Source organism: Pagrus pagrus (genome assembly GCF_965226575.1).
Source record: "Pagrus pagrus genome assembly, chromosome: 5".
In the NCBI taxonomy this organism is placed as follows: domain Eukaryota; kingdom Metazoa; phylum Chordata; class Actinopteri; order Spariformes; family Sparidae; genus Pagrus; species Pagrus pagrus.
Genome location: NC_140189.1, coordinates 24,501,410 through 24,522,176, shown reverse-complemented (window position 1 = coordinate 24,522,176; position 20,767 = coordinate 24,501,410). Strand labels below are relative to the sequence as shown.

The 20,767-nt window shown below is 42.2% G+C and overlaps 1 protein-coding gene across 1 annotated transcript in view; it reads left to right on the top strand.

The window, feature by feature from the left end:
- Positions 1–19,187, top strand: part of trpc7b (transient receptor potential cation channel, subfamily C, member 7b) — a 50,394-nt gene extending 31,207 nt beyond the window's left edge. Inside the window, exons 8-12 of the mRNA XM_084353947.1 lie at positions 13,080–13,275; positions 14,760–14,981; positions 17,612–17,692; positions 18,503–18,578; positions 18,995–19,187. Of these exons, the coding sequence (XP_084210073.1) occupies positions 13,080–13,275; positions 14,760–14,981; positions 17,612–17,692; positions 18,503–18,578; positions 18,995–19,134 (715 nt within the window). The 3' untranslated portion in view covers positions 19,135–19,187. The remainder of the gene's footprint in view (positions 1–13,079; positions 13,276–14,759; positions 14,982–17,611; positions 17,693–18,502; positions 18,579–18,994) is intronic.
- Positions 19,188–20,767: the final 1,580 nt, after the last annotated feature.

The window sequence follows — 20,767 nt, the reverse complement described above, 5'->3', positions numbered from 1 at the left end:
TGAATACCCAGTCTGCACTGATTGGTCAGCTCACACACGCAAGACCCTGCAGCGCTAAAAACAACAGAGCAGCTGTGCAAAATCAATTCCTGCATGTCAAACTAGCCAGTAGGCATTAATTATGCAAATGCGTGACATGGTGTTGTAGTGCGATGTCACAAAGTCACAGAATAAAAAGCGGGAGCACTGATGAGGCGTTTCAGGAGCAGTGTTTTCTGTGGGAGAGAGGAGCTTCTGTTGGTGTAGACAAGAACTGATATAAAACACTGAGGGAAAAGAAAAAAATGCTTTTTAAAGCTCCAGGGTACCGAAGCAGGATTTAACAAACTTAACACTGTTCAGGCTTCAGCAGTGTGGTTAGAAAAAAAAGTCGGATCAGACATTATATGATAATTGAAAATCATCCGACTGAAATTGCAAAGGCAATCATAACAACACTCACAGTACTCTAAATGCACTTTACCTGCTTAAGTGCTGCATTTAACTTCATTCTCACGGTCATCCATTTCAAATGGTCAAGTGCACTTTTTAAGTGAATATGCAGATTGCACTTGAAGGCTGCAGTGTATAAAAACCAACCATACATTGCTCAGATATGTATTTGAATGTTACTCACATCAGCAGTAAGACGTTCAAAGTCTATACATTTTACTTTGGAATTTTCACAGACATGTTGTGTTGTTATACATCAACCTGCCTGTAAAACAATCCACCTGTCCAACAAGTCCCGCAACACATCAATCTGAACAATCTGCCGCCTTCCTTCACTTTATCTTATCTGTGTGTCTGAGCGCTCATTCTTTCCCATCGGCTGCAAACAGAGCGACGGTGGATCTCTCACTGTCATTGTCTCATATTTGGAGGAAAGTTATCCATCTCTGGCTGCTGACAGAATCTCTCAGCAAGTCTGTTTATCATCATTCATGCCGAAATGAAAACTCTCTCTGCGGTCTCTCGCTGTCACATGTCATCATTCATTTTCTCAGAGGGAGACATCTGCAGATTTAAACAGATGACATTATGCCATTTGTGCTCAATCCAATAGAGCAAAACATGCTCTACAAGTTGGTCTGTGATTACTCTGTCATATACTGTTCTTTCATTTGCTGAACAGAAAAGTCTTTCCAGTTTTTGATGTGGTGTGTTAAGGTGTACACTCCTAGTTGCAAGCACAAAAGGAATAAAGTACACATATTCTTTACTGAAGTAGAAATACAGATAATTGTGTAGAGAAACAAATCTGGTAAAGGTAGAAGCACTGATTCAAGTAAAAGTATGAAAGTACAAACTCTGAAATGGACATTTCTACCAGCCAGTTCTGTGCAAAGCTTACTGAACCTCACGTCATATTAATGAGTCAAAGACTATTAAACTTTGTTTGAGCTGTTCGTGAATGCATCAGAAAGATAGTTGACTGTCAAATACCAGAATTTTAGGTTGGTAAAGCATCCCGAGCACAGCAACAAATTGAGAAAATAAGAAAACCCAGGCAGAGGGCTGCAGGGTCTCTGCGAATACACAACACTAACGCATCTTTTCTCCCCATTAGAGTATAACGGTATGAAATTGTGCTGTCCTTTAAGGTCAGTTTGTGTATTTAGTTAATTAAGTAATGAAAACAAAGACAATTTGTTTATTTAGTTTGTTTAGGCATAAAAAAAATCAGTCAATGATGGTTTTGTTTATGTTCTTTGTGATAATTCGCCTTACAGGCTTGTGTACACATAAAAAGAGTGTAACTTAAATTCTTGCCCTCAGTTAATTTTGCATCCGCAGACTCTCCAACCATGACAAACAACCACCAGGCATCAACATGTGTCTCCTCACCAGCACGGACCCTGCGCTGTTGTCTTCTTTGCTGTTGCTGGTTGGGAATTCTCCCAGTAAACCGCACGGCAGTTCGATGCAGTTCAGACTCTTCATCTGGTCCATTGTTTGACTTCCATCTACGCTTCCCCTCTGTAATAGAAGCAAACTGAAGGATTAAATATGATAAAGTTAGAATGACCTGGCAGCATTGACACCACTTTGTTGTTCCCAGTTGTTTTGGCAAGCTGTACAGCGAGTCAGATTTAGTTTCGTTGGCAGACTTTATTGTGCAGGACTGCTTGTCCATCTGTCTGGCTGCCTGTTCTCCTTATCTGGTTTTACACCTGTCTGTGCACCTGCCTGCACTTGAGTCTATATGTCCACATGATGCACAGGCTCTTCTCGTGGGACTGTAGGTGTGTGACTGAGCTTAGCCTATAAACACAACTTTGTTTCAGATAGTTAGTGTTTCACATACTTAGAGCTGATAAGGTGCATAAAAGTAAAATGGGTCGAATATATATGTTACAGCTGTGCAGCCTCAGTTGTTTGATTGCTCCAGATGTTTGACCGCCGTTATCCTCTCATATTGCCGTCACGTGTGAGGTATGTGAAGCCTGGGAGCAATTTACAAGCTAATGACCTGCTGAGCCTTCACCTTAGATAGAATCACTGATGATAAAGGTTTTTGATTGGACTTCTAGTGTGAAGACCTGAGTTTCCCATACAGACTTACCCTGCACCTCTGCGCTGTGCATATACAGCAGCTCCTCAGCTGAGCCCCAGCGCAGAGAGGGTGTTAGAGGCTGTGAGTTCTGCTTGGCTGCCCACACGGAGCCAAAGATCCAGGCAACGTGATGAGCAGACAGACGGAGCAGCAGCATGAGACGGAGTTAACAGACAGAGAGGAGGGCAGATAGACAGGTAGAGTCTAATGGAAGTTGAGATGGACGGTAAGAAGGATTGTGGTCACAACCCGTGAGTCAGACATAATGAAGACTTCTGAGAAAGCAAAGGACAAGTACAGAAATGACTGCAGATGGAAGTGCCTTATCATCTCCATTACACACTCATTTCCATTATGAGTGTAGGATCCAGCTCTCTGTACATTGTCCCTCCATCACTTTTCCTCTCTGCTTTAGAGATCAACATCAAGGCTGACTTCAAAAATCAGCATTAACACAGCTGTGCTAAAAATAGAAACTACTTCTGCTCAACTTGAAAACCTCTGACTGCATTTCTTGTTTTTTGGCAAGAGAGCGTCCCTGAGTTTCTCCTTTTGGATGACAATTTTTCCATTGTCTACTCTGATGGTGGGAGCTGCATAAACATGTTTTAGCATGACTGACAGCCCTTTAATTCTGTTGTTGTTGTCAATCTCTCCACCAGGGGTCAGTCTGGTTCTAAATCTTACCCTCTCTGTGTAATGGTTGACAGAACAAATGCCTGACTGAACTGTGCAGAGAGACAATAATGCATTTATGTTTGTACTGTGTCAATCTAATCAACCCTTTTCTTCATTATTGTGTCTGTAAATGTGACAGAGTTTGCAGTCTGTTCTCTATGATGCATTTTTGTGTCTCTTTTGTGTCCGTGCATGTTTATCTTTCTGTGCCGCTCAGTTCAATTACGAGGTGTGACTACAATGTGTTTTGCACAACTCTTATTAAGTCTCGCTTGTGGTTTGCGCAAAGAACAATCTCCCGTCTATCTCTTGTCTTATCTTTTCTCTCGGTCACCCAGCAGATGTGCCTGTATGGATGTAAGTGTGTGCGCTCGTGCTCAGCTCTGTGTGTGTGCCTGGGCTGTGTGTGACTTCAGCAATCTGACAGGGCGTGTTTGATGGAGGGCAGAAGAAAGGGCTGGTCTGATGGTTCTGATACAGGAAGATGAGGAGGGAGCCAGGTGGAGGTAGTAATGATACCCCAGGAGGGACCACTCGGGCTGGGGGACGGAAGGAGAGATGTGAAGGGTGGGATATAGTGAAAGAGCGAGGAGGAGGAGGACATCAATCTTTTTCATACATAGACTTACTCACACAAGCTAAAACTCACACTCATACACATACATGCACAGCTGGATAGGGCTTAATGAGGACTGAGCAGTAATAGCCGCACACACCCTGTCCCCAGAAGACTGGATATCTGACTCACACACTTCCAAAAACACACACCACATGCTCTTTGTTTAGCGCTCACACATTAATGTTTCTCAAACGTGCAAACACACTTAAGTGGGGACACACACAAGGGGCACGCACATTCACACATCCTCACCCTCGCTGTTTGTTTTTTGCATATGGTGCTGCTTAGGTAGGCAAACAAACATTTATGTACAGATCAGCCCACACACAGACGCTTATCAGGATTCTGGTTTGGACAGCGCTGGTCGGGCAGTGGACCTGTCTCCATGTTCTAGTCAACCATGCATGACAACACTGCACAGAGAGACAGACAGAGAGGGAGTGGACGGACAGGGGAGTTAAAGGCATAAAAAAAAGGGGAGAGATGGATGAAATAGGAAAGTGAAGGTGCACATATTTTGGGGCAGAGTACAGGTTCATCATGGGGCTGCAAGGACCTTAAAAAAACTAAATAGTTAGAATACTGGTGCTGTAAAGATGCAGAAATAAGTCAATTTTTATTAAAGGAAAATTAATCAGCAACCATCTGATGCTATTAATTATAATGTTCTGTTTTTGGGCATTAAAGATGTCATTTTGGGCTCTACCTGGGAAATTGTAATGAGCATTTGGAAACATTTTAGACATAGACTGAACAATTAAACGATTAAGCATTAAAGTAATCTGCAGATAAAACGACAATGAAAATAATTAGAGATGCTCAATATGGATTTCTTTCTTCTGATACAATAGCTGATAATTACCTGCTTTTCATGCCTGATACCGACAAGGTAACTGATAATTTTACATTTTTATATTTGAAAAAGAGCTTCCTAACCTGTAGCTTATGCACACTTGAGGGTAAAAAAGGCTCGTATGTAGTGAGAAAATACTCCATCAGCTCTAAAAAGATTTGTTTTGTTTACGACATAGACTTTATCACTCCTCCCGGAGCTCTTGCAGAACATGTATCGCAAATTGTAATTGGCTGCATCCAAACGTTCGGACTTCACCGCACTTGCAGACTCATGGACTTTGCGGGTACATTCGCAGGAAGTCTGTGACTCTTGAGGGCTGTCCAAACTCACAATTCATCCAGTTCACAATGGCCTTCAAGTGCCTTTGTGCAGACTTCCAGGGAGTCTTCTTCTTCTTCTTCTTCTTCTATCTTCCTTCCTTCTCCTTCTTCTTCTTCTTCTCTGTGTTTGTTGGCAGTCAGCAAACCAAGTTGGCATACTGCCACCTTCTGCATTGGAGGGTGATGATGCTGTGCTTGTTAAGGCAGTGGAAGTAACTTGACTAAATATTATGTGCTCTATTAATCAGCTATACATTTCACAGATACTGATAAATGGCAGATGATATAGATTTCCCAGTATCACATCAACAATTTATCAGACCGATAGGTATCGTGCATCTCTAAACATAATCATTAATCAGTAAGTGAAACAGTGGGAGTGATAGTGGATAAAGGCAGCACAAGCATAGCGATCGGTGCATCAGCAGTACAACAAAGTGAAGAGATGCAGTCCACTGGCAGGAGGAGAAGGGTGGAGGGAGATGGAGGGAATGGGATGAGAAGAGACCCACAGGGAGAGATGCCAATGCAGATGGGGGTGTTTTTGGCTCGGATGTTTGTTCAGCCAAAATGTGGTAGAATGGCCAGTATACATACGGACGAAAAAGAGAGAGAAAGTGAGAGGATGAGAGAAGGTCAAACAGGCTGAGCAACAGCTTTCGGACAGATTTAGAGTGCATACATTGAAAACAAAGGAAACAAAATAACTCATGGTATTTACAGTATAAAGATTTTGTCAGTAGCTCTTTTTTCCAGCAGTTAGTGAGTATTACTCGTTCACTTCCTGCTGTTTCTGTACCATAATGTGCTATTTTAGGTTATGTTGGTTTGAGTCATGAAGTTGCTTTGGCAACATGGGCCTTCTTTTCATACCAGTGAAACATGATTGAATTGAAAGACACAATGAGCGCCGAGACGGTACTGCCGAGATTGGAGGCATATCAGATTAAAGCCAAGGACAAAGCCATGTAATGCAATGTAAATGGAGAAAGACAGAGAGAGATAAAGAGGCCAGGGATGCACGCAGACACAAAAGAGAATGGTGGAGTGGATAAAGGATGGCACACAGAAATGCAGAGATGAAAATGCAAGCTTGAACTGAAGTTGAGGCTGAAGTGAATTCTGAGAGAGTGTCAGGAGAAAGGGAAAAAAAACAAAGGGTGTGAGCTGTTGAGTCTATTGATGGATAGGGTTGGAAGTTGGTGGCAAGACTGAGATCCTGGTGAGAGAGACGGGGTCTGAATGGACGGTAAGAGAGAGCAGAGACGGGTGAGCAAAAGAGAGGACTGATTAACTCTGAAGGCGAGGCAAAGGTGTCGTTTTCAGCCTTCAGCAAAATGAGGAGTAGAGACACAATAACAACTAAGGTGGGCCAGATAGAGACCAATATAACAGAAAAACGAAAAGCATTCATGCAGCATGACAAACATGGGCTTTCAAATGTCAATGCTTGCCAATATTTTTATTTGTAATCATGACAAATGACGTCGAACATTCAGTTTTCCTCTTGGTGAGGTGGAATCCCTTTAAAATACATAAACACTGAGGCCGTCATTTGACACAAGTCTTTCAAATAAAATTCATTCTGAGTTGCGTCCCAGAGCAGGGATCATCACTCCATATATGGTCATGTTAACACCTCATTACTGTTAATTAGGCAATCATATGAAGAATTAATTAACCATAGGGACATATGGTAAAATAGCATAATAGAGTCATAATTGGCTCACTCAGTTTAGCACCGGTGGGAAAAAAAAGTCTGTACTCTACTTTTTACTGTCTGACAGCAATTTTTCAAACCCATTTGATTTTGAATGTGAATGTTTGTCATAAACTGAAGGACGAAGTTTCCCTTTCCCCAAACTTTTAAGCTAAATAAGCATTTTTAAAATCCTCTTGGATAAGCTTTAGAAAGCACCGTCACAGAGCTGAAAACAGGCTGTCACTCTGAACCTATGAAAAATTGAGACACATGGTTCCTACAGGACAGCAACACTATGATGATCTGATAGAATATGATGCATTGCTATAACGATGCATTGCCTGTTCACTCTTGTTTTAACTTGGTTTCTCTTGCCTCCTCTATCAACGGGGGGTGCTGTTTCTATTGCAATGTAGAGTTTCCACAGTTATTCCAATGGTTTCACTGTAACATGAGGGCAGTGACCAGGGAAAATAATAAAATATCCTCGGTTGCTTAGCTTACATGCTTGGACAAGCAAGACAAATTTGACATTTAAACTTAGTTGGTCATATTTTCGAAAATGTTTCAGTTTTAATATTTCAGGAGATATTAAAAGAAGAAGGTTTGTCTTATTTCTACTCAAACATCTCATAACACCTAATATAAGAGACAGTAGCCTACAAAGCAACATTTCAGTGAGATAAATGGGAAGTGCTTTCAGACGATTTTCAGTTGTTCCTCTGACAGATTTTTTTACAAAGAACAATCTCCCTTCTTCGTCAGAACGCTTGTGTTTGACAAGAGTAGCTCTCAGTTAATTATAATTTATCAGGTTCAGCTGAAGTTGCTGGAGTGATCATTTCCCAAAATCCTTGGTTTTGTAAAGGCTAATAAAGAAATCACCTTACAAACTCCCTGAGTACGGACTTACTATAGCCCCGTGCAAATGATGGAGTAAGCGAAAGCTTACCAGGTGCTCAGCTATAACTGGACAATTTCTGTTCTAGGAGGGGTTTAGACAAATTGTTCCATTAACAGTTTTATTGGTTAATTAAAAGTGCAAAACAAAATGTACATACTGTACATCATTCAATTTGTCAGTTCCAAATCAGTCCCAACATGTCGGTTTATTCGACAACATAGATAACAGAGAGACAGAAAAGGAGACAGACAGCAAGGGAGCAGGCGAATTAAGAAAAAAAGTTTCTTGATGTCGAGCTTGATTCGGTATCAAAACACCGCTAATTGCTCGTCTTGTGGTGTTGTATTCCCCGCTTAATAAGATTTCTCTCGCAACTTGCCTGAAAACGCACAACAAAACCGCTTCCTTCTGCATTGCTATCTTTCTTCCTCAGTTTGTGTCGCGCTGTCAGTCACACAAAAATACACAAAAAAGGCACACTCATGAGACACACGCATCAGTTTTTGTTCACTTCCCCCTTTCTTTTCCCCCTCTTTCTGTCCTTCTATCAAACACACGCACACACAGGCAGGCAAGCATCTCCTGGGAGCAGCATTCATTCATTCATTCATTAAAAGCCGAGGTGGGCAAGGCCCTTGCTGTCGCCATGGTGACAGCTCCTTCGGTGCGACAGATAGAAAGTTAAACTCAATTTAATATTTAAAGATGTTTTGTCTATTCTTGCCCGTCTGTCTGAATGCCTGTCTCCAGAAGAGGTTTAGGAGAAAGAAAACAGACAAGAAGTGATCAAGAAGCAGAAATTTAATATCTCGCTAATGACCAAAGGGCAGAAAGATGGCGACGGAGCAGACGACCGACTGTAGACGTCACAAAGTCTACATTTGCATTTGCATTTACATTCGGCCAACGTGAGAATATCGCCGCAGATTAAACAAAGAGGAGAAAGATGTGAGAGAGGAGAAAAATAATGGGAAAAAATAGAAAAGTATGAATCAAAAGAATAGATTGAGTGACACAGAAATAGCTAAAAGCTGTTGGGATGAAAGATGGAAAAAGGGGCCGAGAGAGGGAGGGAGGGAGGGTGATGCGGAGAATAGATATAAAAGCAATGGCAATGGGAATATAATGAGAAAATGGGTGAGAGAGATAGAGAACACCAACAAGAGGCAAAGATTATAGTGGTGGGGGGGGGAGCTAAACAACGACTGAGACAAACACAAAGCGAGAGAGACAGAGAGAGACTGAGAGCATGTCTCTGGGGGGGAAGAGGTTGATTTGGGCCTGTCGGTGATTGGGTTTGGACTGCTCCCGCGGTGCCGAGGTGACTCACCAGACTCCCACACACACACACACACAGACACACACCAGGCTATATGTGGGGTGAGTGTGTTAATGTGTGTGTGTGCTGGAGAAGAAGAGTGAGTAGTTCTTTACTGCCAGTGTCCTGCAGGGCTAAGAGTGTGCGCGTGTGTGTGTGTGTGTGTGTGTGTGTGTGTGTGTGTGTGTGTGTGTGTGTGTGTGTGTGTGTGTGTGTGTGTGTGTGTGTGTGTGTGTGTGTGTGTGTGTGTGTGTGTGTGAAGGCGTCATGTTGCGTTCAGCCTATTGGGAGCTGCCAATCTTAATAACAGATAATAACACACTGTCCGTCTCCGTCTGCAGATGCCCGTCGTCCCTGCTGATTCACTGCCAGTCGTTCGATGCTGTTATAAAACACACACACAGACACGCAGGTTTGATTTGGAGTAATCTTATTCCTAGGTTGTTGTTATTGTAATTCTCCCATTATCCGGGGCATCGAGCGTCTCATTTGTCTCACTAACAGCGTATTGCATAATACACACATGACCAGTACCTTGGCTCACAAGAGCCCACAAACAAATTCAAATTTATCAATGTTGGTGATCTCCAAGGATACATTCTGGATTTTCAGTAATTGCACTTCTTCCCTGAGAGGCATCTCACGCTGATTTCGGTGAATTAAATAAGCAGAAAACGAGGTGAGCAAAACAAATGATTATGCAGTGCAGCACTGGCTGCCCATGATTCAACATTATCCAGAATGGAAGAAGACCTTCTATTCTCATACATACACCTACCCATATTCAGCTTCACCTGTATTAATGTGTTATGAATAGAAGCTAGGCGGTGTGATGTATGTAGCCATGTGTGATACATGCTTGACTCAGATCGTGCTGGAAGGAGGGCTTCATTTATGTGTTGCCAGGAACACTGCCAACGTATATTTTCTGAATTTGCTTTATAGTTAACTGTCCACCAAGGCGAACAGATGAAGAGTGTATATGAATAATCCGCAATATGAGTTGAATTTTAATTGTGTGTGTACATTTGTCCCTGCCAGTATCTGCTTTAATGGCACATTAAAGTTGCCTGGAACAAAGCCCTTCATCCGTGTCTGTGCTCATATTTTGGGAACATGAAAATCTAAATCAGGCGAGCGTTTCACACGGGTGGGAAGGAAAGCTGGAAGACTCAATAATTTGATTAGAAAGATAATTAGGCTGTAACATAATCGTGACCAGATAATTGTTCCCTTTTTCTATTTAGTTTCGTATTTCAAAGCCACAAAGAAGCATTTTTTATCTTGTAACAGAGGCTCCAGATAAGTGATGAGACTTTATTTAAAGAGGGAAGGCTTGAAATAACAGGTTTTCGAGGCAAGTCTACCAAAATCACCTTCCACAGCTCTCCTGATTGCACGATAGGCGGGTGGATGTGTGTGATGGGAATAGTGAGTGAGAAGGCTGTATTGCTGATAACAGCCCTTCGGTTGCTGCTTTCTCACAGCCAGTCTGATGCCTCGGCCACCTATTACAGCAACACAAAGAGGAAAACCACTCGAGAAAACTACTATTAATGCTTGTGAATGGTTTCTGTTAGCACATACAGGAACTTCCCGTGCCCGATGTTAATCTGATGTCTTGGCACTTTCGATAGTGATAGTGTAATGTGTATGCCTCTGCATCCATGTTCACTCTTAAAGAAAGGCTTATTTTCTCAAAATAATAATCCAAAATGTTTCTATGTTTCTGTGGTCAGAAGCATATTAATGTTACTTTTAGTCTCAGTTCGTGCTATGCCTTGTTTAGTAAAACTTTTGTATTGTTGTACTTGTTTAAAGCAAGGCTAACATGATGTATCGAGTGAAAGTAAAGCATTATGTTCCCAAAATGTTAAGCTGTAGACTACATAACGATTAGAACAGTAAATAAACAAGAAATCTGTCGATCATGACAGTAGCAGAAACAAGAAATGGCCTGGAGGTGATAAAAGTATTTAAATCTAAATTCAAACACTGACAGGCAAGTTGTCTAACTATCCTTCAAACTGCAGCAAGACTCTGCCAAAGTCAGCTTGCAGCCAGGAATAATATCCACAGGCAGGCCAACATGAATCTACAGCGCCGCCTGACTCTAAACAAATCTGGCGAGCCCTGAATCCTCCGAACTGTCTCTTTTGTACTGTGTTGTACAGGAAGTGTTGAAGGCAGTTTGTACGAGAGTTGGTATCAGCAGCAGCCGAGTTGAGCCAGGTTGATTGAAGTAAAAAATGCATCATGGGAAATAACAAAAAGCTGTGAAAAAAACATTTTCACGGTCTTTGGTTTGTGGGTGAAGAGTCTTCTGTTATTTTAAATAGCGACTGACTGATTTTTGGTTGTAGCAAGTGTGGTTTTTTTTGCATGTTAACACAATGTGATCCTGGACATAATATTATAAACACATCAGTCATGTTAGCAGATGAGCACATTGGCAATACATGTTAACATGGAGAAATCAATGAAAACTTGAAATGATCTATTCAAAGGTTAAAAGCTGTAGATACATGGTATGTGCTGACCATCAATCATACTATCTGAGGTTCAGAGAGAGATCCACAGGGAATAGTGAAAGGGATTCACTGAGGAGTCTCTAATTGGCAGTGACCTCGGACAAGGTTGAGCTTAATGCTTAACAAGAAGCAAAAGACAGCAAAGGGGGCTTTCAATATTACAGAGTTTCAACAGTCTATTCTACCTGACAGGAGCCATATTTTCCAATTCCAAAAAAGATGATTGCATTCTGTTTTTATTTCTATTTTAACATGGCATCCCAACTTTTTTGGAATCAGTGTTAGTAGAAAGAAATGTATTTTTCAATAAATGATGGTGTGTAAGGGCAGAGCTCATTCTTCAATGCTTTACACCCGAGTTAGAGTGAGAGAACACACACAGATCTGGTCTTGAAGGTTAAAGAGTGTGTTTTGGTTTCCTCCTGAAAGGTTAAAGCTGCAGTATTCAGAGGAGTCTCTGTTTGTGTGTGTGTGTGAGCGCACGCGTGTGTGAGTGTGTGTGAGGGAGAAGGAGAGGAGAGAGTCTGTGTATGTGTATGTGTGTCTTTTTTTGTTCGTGTGTTTTTTCCCTTTCTCTTTTCCTTTACCAACTCTCTGCTTGCCAATGAATCCATGTCTCTTTGAAAGAATTTAAGTTGGAAGACGCCTACAGCTCTAACCGGGAGCCCACAGATCTTCTCTCCCCACAGCCTCCTTCCACCTCCAGCCCCTCCAGCAATCCAGGCAGGCGGCTCCTTCCTCCCCACTGAGCCCACCCGCCTCTGTCATCTCAAGCCCATGCTTGCAACTCATGGAATATTTAACAACAGACATGTACCTGAATGTCAATGCTCACAGGTCTTGCAGCTTTGTGCTGTTTTACCTCATCTTACGCACCGGGTCAGTGTCAGAGAATGATCCTTTTGGCTGAACCGGGATTTGACTGTGGACCTCAGAAAAACACGCCATATTTTTTTAATCGAACAACAAATGGAGTGCTTGATTTGTCATGTATTGATGGCAGGGGGGGAAACGCAAGTCCTTCTGCTGTCTGTTGTCTCTACAATGAACAATCTCAGAAATTTAATTCACAATGGCATTCAAATTAAATTAAATTAAGTTAATTTCACCACCATGAGGTTTTGAAAATGTTCCATGAGTTTAATGAGCCCTGGGTTGAAATGTGTCTTCATTTATCTTTTAAGTTACAGCCCGAAAAAAGACCACATGCGATTTCATTTTCAGTTATCGAGTGAAACCTTTATTGTTTTTCTCATTAACCACGGCGACATTTCAGTATCTATTATGCGTAAAGGTCGCCACAGGACAAGGCTACAGACTTAATTAACTATGTTCTATAAACCAAATGATCTCTCAAATGCTGAATTTTTCTAATTTCCTGCTCTTTCTTTGTGTTTATATGTATGTGCAGTAACTGTAAAAGAGGGTGTATTTCTATGTGTATGTGTGTGAGAGATAAAATTGGACATGACTCATCAGGTATTTAATCAGTGCCACCTCATAAACCTAACAACATTAAACTGCATTTTGTGTGTTTGAGTGTAAGAGCAATTAGCTGCTAACACGGTGGTCCTTTATGTGTGTCATGCACCGTTTTCTCTCTCTTTCCTTGCAGGGTGGAGGAGAGTTTCAAAACTCTTTTCTGGTCAATCTTCGGGCTGTCTGAAGTGATCTCAGTGGTGCTGAAGTACGACCACAAGTTCATAGAGAACATCGGCTACGTGCTGTACGGAGTCTACAACGTCACGATGGTGGTCGTCCTTCTCAACATGCTCATCGCTATGATCAACAGCTCGTACCAGGAGATAGAGGTAGATAAATAAGACTGTCCTTCAATACAGAAAGTGTGTAATATTGTCAACAGGTCAATAAGGATCATTGTTTGATCACCTCTGAGGCTGCAGGAGGCTTAGAGAGGGAGATGAAAACACCGCAAGCTGTAAAAATCAATTCAGTGGCAACAAACAAAAACACAGAATGGAAAATTAAAGCAGGAGTCGCATTTCAAAGCTGTCGCCGAAAAAAACAAACAAACAAGAGAAGTTTTTTCACCAAATGGATTCACACTCAGAAAACTGTCACTTTTTTTGAAAAAAATCTGAGCTGTCTGGAAAACCAGAGAAACAAATGTTCTTTTGTTCTTGCTCCATCCCAGTAAAACAAATAGACAACAGCTGAAAATCAGTGGACAGATAGATGTTCAGTTGTTTATTTTCAACACATGAATTGGATGTCTTGTTCTCAACAATGCTATCCTTTGTTGTAAGTTTGATACTTCTAACTCGACATGGTTTCTGTCATAACAATCTAGGTGTAATTATGGTAATTAGTTATACAACAATAGTTTGTCTAAATTAGCAAACATCCTGATGAACTGATGGATAACACCAGTTTACAGATAGGGTTGATAACTTATTCTAGGAGTAATTTTTGTCATACTTGTAGAAGATCTCTTAATATCCCGACCAGAGTCTTCCACAAGGCTCAGCAGATGTATTGGTAAATCTAATAGTGAGCTAGTCGCACACAAATGACAGAGAACGTGACCCAAATTTTCCAAATACTGACATACTAGCTAACAATAACAATCACAACAATAGCCATGTTCGTTGTTTACATTTATTATGATAATGTTTGGTGTTTTCTTACATGTGAGTAAGACGCAAGGTAGTTGGATATGGTTAGCATTGACAACAGTGTGCTACTTTTACAGTTCTCAGCCCCTGAGCCTGTCGTTCAGCTGCTAACTCAGTTGCACAAAGCACACAGCCCCTGAGCCAAAGAACAGAGCTACTGATGCAGTAACAGCCTCCTTCAGCAGCTAACATTAGCACAAAGCACACACTTACAGCAATAAAGAGAGAAGAAGAAGAGAAACTCCTGCGGCGGATAGCCTTCTCAAACTGATGCACGTTCATGATGGCTATTTTTGCTTGTGTTTATCATTTAACATAGTTGTGTATTTATATATTCACTCATTCATTCATTCATTCATTAGACTAAAAACAGACAACAACTTTTTCAGTTGGATGCGTTCAAAATGTAGCTTGGTCTTAATGGTTTCTATAATTTTACTGACTGCAGCTTTAGTGTGAAAACATGTTGTTAAATCTTGATTAATTTGTTCTCAAGTGCTTTAATTGTTTGGATTTAGTTTTCATGAGTTAACCATGAGGTTAAAAATGTGTCTAGTCCAAGAACTAGAAGAAAGTAAGTTTTTTCCTCGAAGGTTTCTTCAGGTCTTCACTCATCACCAGCCTGACTTATTTCTGTGTCTGCCTGGCTGTCTATGTAGGAGGATGCCGACGTCGAGTGGAAGTTCGCCCGTGCCAAGTTGTGGCTCTCCTACTTTGACGAGGGCCGCACCCTGCCCGCCCCCTTCAACCTGGTTCCGAGTCCAAAGTCTTTTTACTACCTGGTCCTCCGCATAAAGTCCTGCCTGATCCACCTCTGCAAAGCCGGCAGCCGTCGCCATAACAACGAGTTGGAGCTGGGCATGATCAACTCACAGGCCAAGGTCAGTCCGAGGACTCCTAATCTCAAAACAAACTAAAAAATATGTTGCTATTTTGCATTTGTTATCCTGTGTGACAGAGGGACGACTAAAGGGCTGACATTGTTTTTGACATGACGTGAAAAATGGCAGATAAATGATTTTCCACACCAAGTTGCTGTAGCCACTAAAAAATAAAGTTTTTCTTCGTTCCAGTATGATTTTCTTTTGTAAGTGATTTGATTCAATTATTCCGACAGTTTCCAGGAGCTGCAATGGGAGTCAGTAATTACAAGCTAATTACTGACAAAATGCAACTTGTTTTTCTGGCCTCCCATTTGGCGTATTACTGTCAGACAACAGGAAATTGGTGCTGTAAGGTGGCAATTTACACTGTAAACGCTGTAACCAGCAATTTCTAATGGTGTTTGGTTCAGTTCACCTCAAGTTTGCTTTCTTTGCTTCTGAGCAGTGGTGGACACACTGATTACCATGAGTGTGTTTGCCTTTCAGATATTCCTCTCTTGCAGGTTTCTTCCAACCTAAATGAGGTTATGTTTTGCTTCCCATGTGGCTTCAGTAAAAGGACTGATGAAACTGCAAAAGGGGCAAAGGACAAGCTCACTAATTGGACTTGCCTTCTTGTAGAGGCTTGGGTCAACTGTTTGTAGCATCACTGTCTATTTCTGTAAGGTCAGCAACTATAATATTTCTCGTGTGTTCAGATGTCCTTGTGGTTAATACACAGGAAATACATGATATTCCCACTGCGGGTCTGGGATGAAGCTTTTTCACGCTTTTCCCCCCCTCACGCTTTCCCCCTCTGTCCAAAACAGCATACGCCATTTAACACAGAATCAATCTTAGCGCTGGCCTCGTCCGCCTGCATTTCCTCTGTCTGATTCCTCAGCTCAGATGGCTCACCTCGGCTAAGCTATTACTCAGGCCATTAGATCTGCCTGCGTCTGCTCAAATGCCTGGGCAAGTTTTGGACGGGGACAAGAAGGGTTACACCCCGCTGCCTCTGTGAGCTCCTAAAGTTCTCTGCAGCCCTGACAATTTAACTGCAGAGTCAGGCAGGTGAGGCGAGCGATCGATACATAAGCTCACACTCCACCACAGTGCAGCTTCGGAAATGTCAAGTGAGAATTAGAAAAGGCAGCGTGGGCTTTCTGAATCAATTTTTTTATTTCAGTCTTTTGGTCCATGTCCATGTTCCTCATGTGGGACTTTGAGAAAAGTTAATGCACTGAATGAAAGGTCATTAAGTGAGTTTCAAAGCAGCATATGTTCAGAAAGATAACCAAGACAGTGGTTGGGGAAGTTTTAATGACTGGGTCTAATATGTTAAAGGGAAATTGACTGACTGAGCCTCTGGTAATACATTTTTAATGAAAGTTTGTATGTGGATTTGATAAAAGTTGACATATTTCTGTGTGTGTGTTTGTTCACATGCAATAGTGGATGCAGATGCCTTGTGGTGAATATGGCAATATTTCAAATATTCACAGTACAGAAGACAGTTAATTTCTTGCCAAAAGCAAAAAAACAATAGAATATCAATTAAATGAGGCAGCAGAGGCCAGCAAAGCAGGTTGTTGATAGGGACTAGATCACAGTACACAACAAAGAGCATTAAGCTTTGTCAGCGGGGCATTGGCAAAACCTCTGCATAAAAGATTCACACGAAGCTGAAACAGTAGTTCCCATCTGGTCGTGTGGTTCAATAAAGCAACGAGTATATAAGAAAGTTAATTTGCCCCTCTGTAGCAAACCATTCGTATTAGCGGTAGGTGTTCTCTGTTCTGCAAAGTCCTAAATCAATTACTGTACATTCAGTTCTTTCAGAGACACAAAATGAGTTTCCCTGCAAAATGAAGAAAAGAAACATAATTCAGGAATATGAATGTAAAATCAATGAGAGCGTACATGAATGTCAGCCTGAATGGTCTCTACTGTAACTGAAATCCTCAGTTTATAAATGACATATAATTCTATATTATGGATTTTCTGTTCGGTGTATACCCTGGGTGCTGTTGAGAGTGAATCTTTTCTTTTATTTAGTGCAGACACATTCAGTATTTCATTTATAAATGCATGCCCTATTTGTTTAACATTCATAATTAAGAAAAATTCAGCTGCCTTTCGAGAGAAATCGAACATTCTTCAACATTAAAAAACCAATGGGATTTGGCTTTGTCAGGGCTTTAAACTTTGAAGCTTATATAAAGCATTATTCATTGTCAAACTGTTAATATTATTCAGCCATTATGTTGAGAAATCTCCATTCCTCTGCAGCTTTAGTGCACACTGAATAGCAGATGGTTGCGTGTGTCCACACGTCAGTTAAAAACTCACTTTGACAGTGCAGCGCTGAAATGACACACAAGCTCCAAAGCAAGGTCGTGGAGGTAGAACTGGGTGTCAGTTAATAGAGATTCACTCTGGTCAAGTGTTGCTGTCAGTCCTCTTTGAAGACATCTGTGAGCACCCGATAACAAACACACAAAGCTCTGCCTTCCATTGTTGTTTTGTTTTGGCACTGTCCTGCCTCCTCGAACACAGTTTTCAAATGCTTCCATTACAGAGGATCACTCGACCCTGAAATGTGACGTTAACTCTGGACTCTTGTCTGTGTCCCACTGTTGCAACAGGATGAGCGCTTCAGGTCTCATCTGCGCCCGGGAGAAGAGTTCATCCCCAGAAAGTCTAGAAAACACCCGACAAGATACCAGGTAAGAAAGAAGAAGCGGAGGATGGGTGGAGGATCTCAGGAAAGAACGAGAAATGTAAAGAAGTGCAAGGAAGAAAGACCAGGACAAAGGTAGAGAGGTGCAGAGAGTGGGAGGTTGATATGATGGCGGATGACAGGAGGAGAGATGGAAAGAGAAAATGAGAGGGGTGGAGGAGGTGCAGAGGAAATCATATAAACGACAGAGGCAAAGAGGAGTGAGGAAGGAGACAAGAGAGAGGAAAGAATTTAACAAGAGTTGGGATGAAAGGGCAGCAACTGAAAGGAAGGCGGGATTGAACATTTGATTGCGAGTGAAAGGGGAAAGAGGAGGAGTGGCAAAAAGAAAAAGAGAGCGTCGGAGTGAAGCTGAAAATGCCTCTAATGAGCTGTTTGAGGGAGATTGAAAGCAGACACTCTGTAAATGAGCTGAAAATATCACAGTTAGGAGGTACGAGATTCTTCTCCTACGTCTGCCCTTCGCCTTTTGCCCCGAGGGGGATCTTTCACTGCTTTTTTTACAATACACAATACACTCACACCATGCACTATAGATGTCACTTGATTGGACCATTGTATGTGTGCTGTATGTGCAGTGACAGGTATCGACCCACATCCGGATTGCCTACATGCAGAGCTCGACTGCCGGAGCCTCGGCAGCAGCTGTGGGACGTCCCTATTGGCTGCAGATCAATACTCGACATTTCACACACAGTCTCTGAGACACTTCGCTGTTCTGCGCGCCGTGCGTTGTCACGTCACACTTGTCACCTTCGCCCTATTTAATCTTCTTCCTTTCCTCTCCTCCTTGTAGAATATCATGAAGCGTCTGATTAAGCGCTACGTCCTGAAGGCTCAAGTGGACAGAGAGAACGATGAAGTCAATGAAGGTAAAAAGTCCCGCTTCATTAAGCGCCCACTCTCACTGTGTCATCATTTGCTCAGGGCATGTGTGTGCATGAGTTAGTGAGAGACAAGAGGTAGGACTTAGTGTGCGTGTGTCTGTATGTGAGATAAAGTCCACGATATGAGGTTGTGCTTCTACGGAAGCGGATTAGGGCCACTGTAAAAGAAATTGAGTTCTGACTTTTTTCTCAGAATTCTGAGGGAAATCGTCTAAATTCTGAGTTTAAAGTCAGAGAGAAGTCAGGATTGTTAAAAAATAAAAAGTGTGGACTCAAATCTATTTTTTTTACTCACACCTCAACTGTAGCACAGTTTCATGGCTTTGCTTACCTGCGTACACGTCCATATACGCTCATGTTCACGTGCCCTGATTGAGTGTCCGTGTTTGACTGTGTTGCAGGCGAGCTGAAGGAGATTAAGCAAGACATTTCCAGCCTCCGTTATGAGCTCCTGGAGGAGAAGTCCCAGGCCGCCGGAGAGCTGGCTCTGCTCATCCAACAACTTGGCGACAAGTTTGGCAAGAACACCATGAGACACTGACAGGACTCGCAAGAAGGAGAGAGAGAGGGAAGGGGGGAGGAGGCCGGAGGAGGTGCGGGCAGAAAGCAGGGTCAGATTCTGTATTTTCAAAACATTGATAGATGAAGAAGGAGAAAAAGGGAGGGGGGTTGGGGGGCAGGATGTTTGTGAGATAGAAAGAACACACTGGGCAGAATGTGCTAACTTAAGGAAAAGACAAGTGTTTTGTATATGCAACGACCAATTAGGGGGGAATGTGAAAAGAAGATAGCGGCGGCTGCAAGTGAGCGTGAGGTCACAGGGTCAGAGGTGAAGTAAAGGCAGTCAGAGGGGGTTTGTGTTGACAGCTGAATTCTAATTAAAGGCAACATCTTCAGGGAGTGAGAGAGGAGAAGAAGACAGTGGCTCGCAGGCTGGGAAGGGGGGAGATAGAGGGAGACGAATGAGGAGGAGAACACAAGCACCATGAGATATGAAGAGGCACCACAGGGCAGAAGACTGAGGCGGCGCAGCAATGAGGGCCCCCGCATCCGCTTCCAAGAGATATCAGGCCATCACCCACTCGGAGGAGAGAGAGGGAAGCCCAGTGAAGGGACGACTTAGAGGGAGGGTTGGAGATTGGTGGTAGTGGTGGGGGGGTATATCTGAAAAAAAAAAAAAGAACGCTGCTGTTTCTCACACCAGAGAGACCGGCTTTGCTTCTACGTCTTCACTTTGTCAGGACAAGCGTGGTGATACCTGTCGAGATACTGTGCACCCCTTTATACACCAGGCTATCTAATTAATGCATTTCCCTCCAAGATGCACAACTTACGATCAGGAGTCAGATGATTCAGGAAAAAGTGGGAAACAAGTCATTAAAGATCACCCAGAAATGTAACATTATCTTCTCATTTTAGTGTATATCACAGACCTTTGTGTGTTGATTAGACGTACGGTATTGCAGCTCTATGTCGACTGTCTCCAAGAGATACCAACAAGTTACAATAACATTACTCCAGGCAGCATGTCTTTCGTCTCACTGATTTAAATGATTTAAAATACAATGTGCTAAGCAAGCAGAGAGAAATGCTGCGAGTACGGCCATGTACAAATGTACAAAACCGGTAAAAGTCCAGGTTTCATGCATATTTGAAAACTCCAAGCCAATAGACATATTATGACCTTGATCACTGCTTTGGATATTCTCCTTTTCACTGTGCCTTTGCAGCACACATGTTGGCTCAGCTTGACTCAGTTTGAGGCCATCGGAGCAGGGATTTGCATTTCCATCACAACAGGGCTACCTGCTCGAAGTTGTATCTAAAACTGATGACACACTCATCTTGTGTAGTGGTCAACCAAGCGGTTGGAAATACTCCTCCCCCCACAGTACTATAGACTAATAGCTGCTAACAAAGATTCACTTATTCTGTGACAAATGCATTTCACTTACTATAAATTCTTCACAATAAAAGTAACTCAACACAACTTCTGAAAAAGCGAACACGATAAATACAGGGACACTGGAGAGAATTTAGCCTTCAAACCATAAGATTTCAGTGAGAAGCTCCAAATTTACCGAGAGCAAAACACAGAGATGAAAAAAGAAAACAAAAAAACATTTCTCTTAGGCTTCCTGCACAGACACTCACTCATTTTAGGGAGTGACGGG